Here is a 6,837-nt window from a genome sequence, read left to right as displayed (position 1 = left end):
CGGTAAGCCAACCACTGCAAAACAGAAACGTTGACCTTCTAGATATCGATTCTTGGGAGACTTTCTCAAATCCATCTATTCAACTCAAACCCTTTAAAGATCTTCGATCGCGATCGCTGAAAACCCTAATCTTCTTCCTAGATCCCCTAAATCCCTAATATTGTTACACTCGAAAATGCATGATTTTTGCTTCACAATCCCCTACGGGATCATAGTGTTCTGCGGTGGGATTATTGGGTTTGCTAGAAAAGGGAGCACGACGTCGTTGGCTGGTGGTGTGGGCACTGGACTATTGCTGTTCCTCGCTTCGTATCTCACTCTCAATGCATTCCACAAGCGGAAGAACTCATGGTTTGGTTTGATTCTTGAAACTGGTAAGTAACACGTTCCTAAAAATATATGCGCATGGAAAGTGTTCGATGAAATGCCTAATTTGATGGATCCAAAACATACCATCTAAATTTGTTTCTAAAACCCCCAAAAGAGTCTGTGGTAACACAAACATCACTTATGCCATGTTTGATGTGGAAAAAATCACTTCACAGATGGAAATATTACCTTTTTGTTTGGTAAAAGATAGCTTGTTAACATGTTTGGTGAATTGATATCTCAGTTATTGCTGCTGCTCTTACATGGGTTATGGGACAGCGATACACTGAAACTGGGAAGATAATGCCTGCTGGTGTTGTTGCTGGTATCAGGTACATAATTTGGAAAATTTCTCATGTTTTGGATGATGTTAAGTTAAAAAAAAACACTCATATATAGCTTATGAGATTAAGGGGTTGTTTCTTTTTGACTTAATGTGTCAAGCACTTAATCTGGATGACTATATAAGGTTGTTTCTTTTTTTGACTTAATCTGAACAAAATGAATTAATGGCTAAGCCAATAAAAACCTGTCTCAATGTATTAAAGACACTAACGCTTTACATATCTGCCTTCTTTTTTCCTCCCAATGAATATTGTGAATTTTGTTTTTTTGCAATGTATGGATAAAATGATCATCTAGTCTCGTTCAGACTGTTTTTTTATTAAAAAACAAACTTTATGTATACCACATTTTGTATACAACAAAATGTTGTATACCCATTCAGCCACTTTACAAATACGGGATGGGTAAAAAGAGAAAAGAAACAACCATTAAGTGAAATAAGATATACTTTTAGTCTCCGTCATGTATATAGTTTTCTAATGAAGTTGCTGTATGTTTTGTATCTTGTTGCAGTGGAATGATGACAGCATTTTATCTGTACAAGATTGTCACTGGAGGTAACCATTTTTCAGCAAAGGCAGAATGAGAATTTGATTATAAATTGTGATCTGTAGTTTTAATGTGTATGTAATCCAAATGATTGTTGTGTTGTGTATACCAAATATGGTAATCATGTTTCTTGAAAATAGAATTGTGTTGTGCTTTTGGGTTCACATACTAAGCTATTCCCTGTTACTGTTGTTATTGCTTGATTTGCTGGCATGAAACAATCAACATCTAATTGTTATTTTTCTTTGAAATGATCGAAATACACTTCTCTTTAATCTTTTTCTCAATTTATGCAACAAGTGGTTTCTTAGAAGAGAAATACAACCATGTTTCATTCTATAATCACTTATTTGTTTACTTATTCATGCAACAATGTTTCACTGTTTGACCTATTTACATAACTGCCACAAGTATGCAATCATGTTTCAATTGGTAATACATGTTATCGATACAGTTTGGTTCTAAAATGAAGCCGAAACTTCATTTTTAGGATTTCACTCAACCAAAGTACATCAATAAATAGATGATACCCCCTCCAAATTTTATAGGTATAAAAGATGGATCTTTATACATAAAATTCATTACACTCGAGCAGTAGAATTACAATAAACAATCTACTACTCCATGTGTCTAACATAATCAAATTATATACAACTACAAGTGCTTCATGTTATGACTTTTGTCTAATGTATGTATCCATGTTTCATGACCCTAAAAAGGATAAGCGAATTAGGATCCTAACAATATGCCTACCATTTATACGACAACACCATCAAATGAAGACAAAAACTCGTTGCTTTAGCAGTATTCCGGCCTAAAATAGTCCGGGGGTAGTGATGGGCAGTTTTCGGTCATATAAGGGTACGGATTCATAGTATTGTATCCGGGAAGTTCCATTCGATACTTGCCTTTGATTTGACAAAATGGAAGCTCTACTGTGTCCCCTTCGTTACACCACTTTGGCAAACGACTCAAATCGTCTTCAAAAAAGTTTAGCATGTATGCATCCTTTATCTGCATAAACAAAAAAAGTTAAATATATACATCCCCACATGCTTTCTTTAGGGATAAAAGAGGCAAGAACCCATTGATGGAAAAGGAACATGAAAAGGTGGAGTGGACTCCATGCATATAAAAGGCCTAGTGTTTTGGTTCCCTAAAGTGCCCCAATTAAAATATACTACTAACTATTTGATTCATTTCTTTTCTTTTGTTTTAGAGTGTCGAAAGGGCAAGTTAAATTTTTGGAGAGTGTGGGGTTGGCTTGAGAGATTAGTCTATGTAATTGTAAAATTTGTTCTCTCTTTGAGGCTCATCATAGTTTTTGTTCAATTTATGACTTAGTCATATACATTCTTGTGTTCTTATTTCTCCATTATTTTTTGTTGGGCGTGTTGTTTGTGATTTTTGAGACCATTTTCCCAACATCATTACAACGTCTTCCTTTTTTTTTGGGCATTGAGATTGGTTGATGGCAGACAATTTAATTTATTTACATGTATAAATCATGCTCTGATATTAAACGACTCACTGTGAACTCGGTAACTTGGATTTCACTTGCAAGATTCCCAAAAAGTCCGGCTTCCTTATACATTTCAAGGACAAAAGCAACACAAGAAGTTGACTTTCCATCAGCATAAACCCAGTCATCTTGTTCGGGAATAGTCAATAATTCAGCAAAAGACGAACCACGCTTTTCAACTTCGACTAAAATATCCGGAAGATCAAGACCCTGTGGAGAAAGGAATAAACCAAAATCAAAATACACAAATATAAAACGATATAATGAAAACTCCAAGTAACATAATGTAGGCCCCATCTGTTACGATATGACTTTTCATGCTAGGGTTGAGACTGATGTCAATGAGACAAAAGTTGTAATTTTTTATCCAACCCAAAAAGGTGAAACAAGGTGGGACATGGACTCTCTCTCTTAATCTCTCGTGTGTAAAAGACGTGAATGCCCTTCTCATCACCGGCCCACCTTAGTACCAAGCCGCTTATTCAAGGCTTCGTTCCACATATTAGCTGCATATGCAGGCTGCAGTTGATTCCACACGGTCATAACTGAAGCAACCTGTACCATGATAAAAAAAATATTAATTAAAGCACTCAAAAATAAAGAATGGCCCACTAAACATGACATGACAAAAATGACAAAAAGTTATACTGCATTTGACATGCATTGGCCCACCAGACTAATGACGATGAGACAAGAGTCTATCAATGTCCCACCTTGTTCTACTTTTTTTTTAGACAGCACAAAAAGTACAACTTTTGTCTTATTGACAAAAAAGTACAACCTTTGTCTTAATGAGCCTGGTCTGGGATGGGACCGAGTCCATTGCAAGCCAAATACAATACAACCTGTTTTGTTTTGTTCTATCTTGTTATGTGTAATAGTTCAATGGGGCATTAAGGTAATTTGGTACCAGATTAGCATCCAACGGTGGTGGGTAGTTATCGCTGATGGTGTCTATCCAGCTAAATATTAAATTATGATAACCATATGGCAACCCTATCATGCTTTGTGCATACTCCCATGCTGCAGTCTCATTAAACTTTGAGCGAAGATCGGGATGTAAAGGAAGCAATGCAATATGAGGATTAGAATCATCTTTTGTCACCTCAAACTCCCACCATTCGTCCCATGGCAATAAAGCAATTACATCTTGACCCTACAATCAAATTACAAAAATAGGTTATTTTTGTCATTTTAAGATTATTTCTTTAATTTTGATCTTTTTTCTTGAATAAAACAATTTAGGAGGTTGTAAGATTTAAATACACGTTGGGCAACTTTCAAGTTTCAACGTGTTTCATTTTTTCCCGAGTTTTAACTTTTCACCCGTTTTATTTTTACCAAATTTACATAACCCAAAATCGACTCACTTTTTGGTAAATGGGTCAAAATTGCACATTTTACCTCATCATCTTCATGTCCAGATTCCCCGACCCATAGATTCCCATCCGGGTCCCTCAAGCAAACAGCAGAATGACCCGCATACGCCCCGGATACCCATTTTTCAAGGGTCTCAAACCCGCCCCATCGCCCACGGATCTTTGATATTGCAAGAAAGTCACCCGAGTGTATATCATCAACCGTAACATTTGTTACAAATGGCCCGGATCTTTCTTCAAAATTAGCTCCCATATGTTTTTTGAGAAAAGCAAGATTAGAAGTTTCCCCCCATCCAGTGTTTGTAAAAAGGGGGAAAACCTCCCATAATGCTTCTAGGGTTCCTATCATCCCAGCTTCCATCAGGAAAATTGAAACTCCTTTACGTTTTACCTTTTGAAAATAAAGAGATATAATTGGTAATGGTATGAGTTTGTGCAATATAAATGAAATACAAAAAATGACAATGTACTTTCACCATTTTTAACATTTAGAGTTTAAACATAGACTATTGTTTTTTTTTTTTTTTTAATATTGTACTTTGCCAATATATCCAAACCACGTCTAGGAAAATGGTTTTTTTGTACAATATAATTGTTTAATCATTACAAATAGTAGTTAAGTGGCTAAATTGATAAAATGGAGAAAGTACAAATGCTTTTTTTTTTTTTTGGTATTTGGCCATCACAATAGTAAGTGAATCTATTAACTTACGTATTCATACTCGGCTTTCCCTCCCCACTCATCAAACTCAAGGGTGTGGTCACGGGATATGAAATAGTAGTCCCATGTCACACGATATGGAGTGGCAAAGACGTAAATATCCATACATGTCCAACTGTGTGCCTTGCTTACCTAAAGAAATGAAGAAAGTGACATCAATTCAAAACACGAGATAAACATAATCCGAAATCAAAAGCAACGTCATTTAGGGTATAGGGTTTAGGGAAAATCTGTAAAAAGTTAGGACTTGATGAGGAAAGTCTCCTTTTTCTTGACGTTATCAATTAAGTTGTTTTTAAAACATTAAGTCAAAAAAAAAACATCTTAATTCGAAACTAAGAACATGATAATCAGGTGATTAAAGCTAGGATAAATAACTTTAAATTCATCTCAATAATCATTTTCTTCCAGGCAACTTCTTACCTTTTATTCTAAATTTGATTATCTTTTGATCTTAATTAGAGAAAGAAATCATCATCATAATCACTTTACCTAAAATATTAGAAGCAGAAGCTTTTTCATCACATTCATAATCCACTAACTTCCAATAAAGGATATTTTTCCTTGCCACAGAATTTTTCAAAAGTCTTGATCTTTAGTCACCAAATTGATGAGAAACAAAACAATTGATAGCACCACATGCTTATCCATATAATCACTTCTCAAATTTCAAATAACACGTATAAAGGGGTGTTTGGACTTTGGAGATCTAAAATTGTCAAAAACTGATTATAATTATGATTATGGTCATTATTTAGGGTTTAAATAATCAGAAATCACATCTAAACACCTCCTAAAACTTTAATTTGAACCAAATAAACTCAACAGCTTTCCAATATCTAAGAGCATAGAGCTTTAGAGAAAACCCTCGACATAGAACTTAGTTTTACCTCGAAAGATCAAATTAAATGAATATATTCTCCCTCAAAGAAATTTGAAAAAGAAGAAACCGCTAAATTGTTACAGGATTGAGAAACCAATAACGTACATGTCAATCACGAATTATCCAAATCAAAAGCGATCAACAATTCATAGAGGATGAAAAGGGAATAGACCTTAATATGAAGAGTGCCTCCACCAAATTCACTACCACTTTTGTTATGAAGCTCTAACCACGCAGTGTTCTCATAAAAGCAAGACCCTTTCCAATGCAACAACGAATTATTTGCAATAGCCGCTGCTCCGACGAAGCTCGGCAGAAGATCGGCGGCGCCTCGGAAAGTGTTGAGAATAGGCCATGAAACTTGGCGGGGTAAAAGTGGGAGTATGTCTTGTGGTCTGATTGGTGCTTTAAGGGCTTGTACTCGTGGACTGCGGGTACAACAAGAAAGGAGGAAGACGATGATTAGGGTTATTGCGAAGAGGTTTTTGCAGGTGAACGTGGATGGAGAAGAAGGGGGCGCCATTACCGGTGGATTGCAGATGCAAAAATCGGTTGAAGAGCTTTTGGTCTAAACCTTGTTTATATCTTTAATTGTCAAACATTGTTTCTTGTTCTTTCCTTTTCTATTTATTACCAGAAACCCCCTAAGCTTCAAATCTATTGTCATTTCATAAGAAAATATAAAAAATATTACTTTTTACTTTCTGTTTGTAATAAAACTGATATCCGTTTTTCTAGAACAGCTAATTTACAACTCTCTACTTTACTTTTCAATCTATATTTTTCGTTTGAAGGAGAGGTATTTTTCAAACTACTCATGATACTAGACTACAAATCGTTTAGTAATTATATAGTTTTTTTTTATTTATTATTTTTGCTTTCAAGTTTCAAAAACACTTTAAAATCATACAACCAAACACCTTTGAAATGACAAAAAACCTTGTCTTAATGTGATCACTGATTCGATTGATACAAGTTCTTATTTTTATTTACAAAAGATGTAAATTATACGATTAAGAATCATATATTATTACTGAATTTCATATTCAACTTAACATTAAAGTGTTCA

The 6,837-nt window shown here is 34.8% G+C and overlaps 2 protein-coding genes across 2 annotated transcripts; one reads left to right on the top strand and one right to left on the bottom strand.

Annotated features, from left to right (window-relative positions):
- LOC111877310 (protein FATTY ACID EXPORT 6) lies at window positions 1–1,427 on the top strand. The gene is made up of 3 exons (XM_023873836.3): window positions 1–374; window positions 614–701; window positions 1,228–1,427. The coding sequence occupies exons 1-3, from the start codon at window positions 176–178 to the stop codon at window positions 1,298–1,300; spliced, it is 360 nt and encodes a 119-aa protein (XP_023729604.1). The 5' UTR covers window positions 1–175; the 3' UTR covers window positions 1,301–1,427.
- A 356-nt stretch (window positions 1,428–1,783) lies between these two features.
- LOC111877309 (uncharacterized) lies at window positions 1,784–6,348 on the bottom strand. Its single transcript, XM_023873834.3, has 7 exons — window positions 5,941–6,348; window positions 4,877–5,017; window positions 4,190–4,555; window positions 3,696–3,941; window positions 3,248–3,340; window positions 2,795–2,995; window positions 1,784–2,277 (listed from the first exon to the last, which is right to left on the bottom strand). Exons 1-7 carry the CDS (start codon window positions 6,289–6,291, stop codon window positions 2,062–2,064), a joined length of 1,614 nt encoding a protein of 537 aa, XP_023729602.1. The 5' UTR covers window positions 6,292–6,348; the 3' UTR covers window positions 1,784–2,061.
- Between the last annotated feature and the right edge of the window lie 489 nt (window positions 6,349–6,837).

This window comes from Lactuca sativa, chromosome 7, assembly GCF_002870075.4.
Source record: "Lactuca sativa cultivar Salinas chromosome 7, Lsat_Salinas_v11, whole genome shotgun sequence".
NCBI lineage: Eukaryota > Viridiplantae > Streptophyta > Magnoliopsida > Asterales > Asteraceae > Lactuca > Lactuca sativa.
Note: the sequence above shows the minus strand (reverse complement) of the source record. Positions and strands in the feature narration are given on the sequence as shown.

Bases quoted from the DNA above. Each gene is read 5' to 3' on its own strand.
- LOC111877310 (XM_023873836.3), top strand. From the start codon at position 176: ATGCATGATTTTTGCTTCACAATCCCCTACGGGATCATAGTGTTCTGC. The intron at 375-613 runs GTAAGTAACACG...TTGATATCTCAG, and splicing joins TGGTTTGATTCTTGAAACTG to TTATTGCTGCTGCTCTTACA. The intron at 702-1,227 runs GTACATAATTTG...ATCTTGTTGCAG, and splicing joins GGTGTTGTTGCTGGTATCAG to TGGAATGATGACAGCATTTT.
- LOC111877309 (XM_023873834.3), bottom strand. From the start codon at position 6,291: ATGGCGCCCCCTTCTTCTCCATCCACGTTCACCTGCAAAAACCTCTTC. The intron at 4,556-4,876 runs GTAAGTTAATAG...TATTTTCAAAAG, and splicing joins GGAAAGCCGAGTATGAATAC to GTAAAACGTAAAGGAGTTTC. The intron at 3,341-3,695 runs GTACCAAATTAC...ATCATGGTACAG, and splicing joins CACCGTTGGATGCTAATCTG to GTTGCTTCAGTTATGACCGT.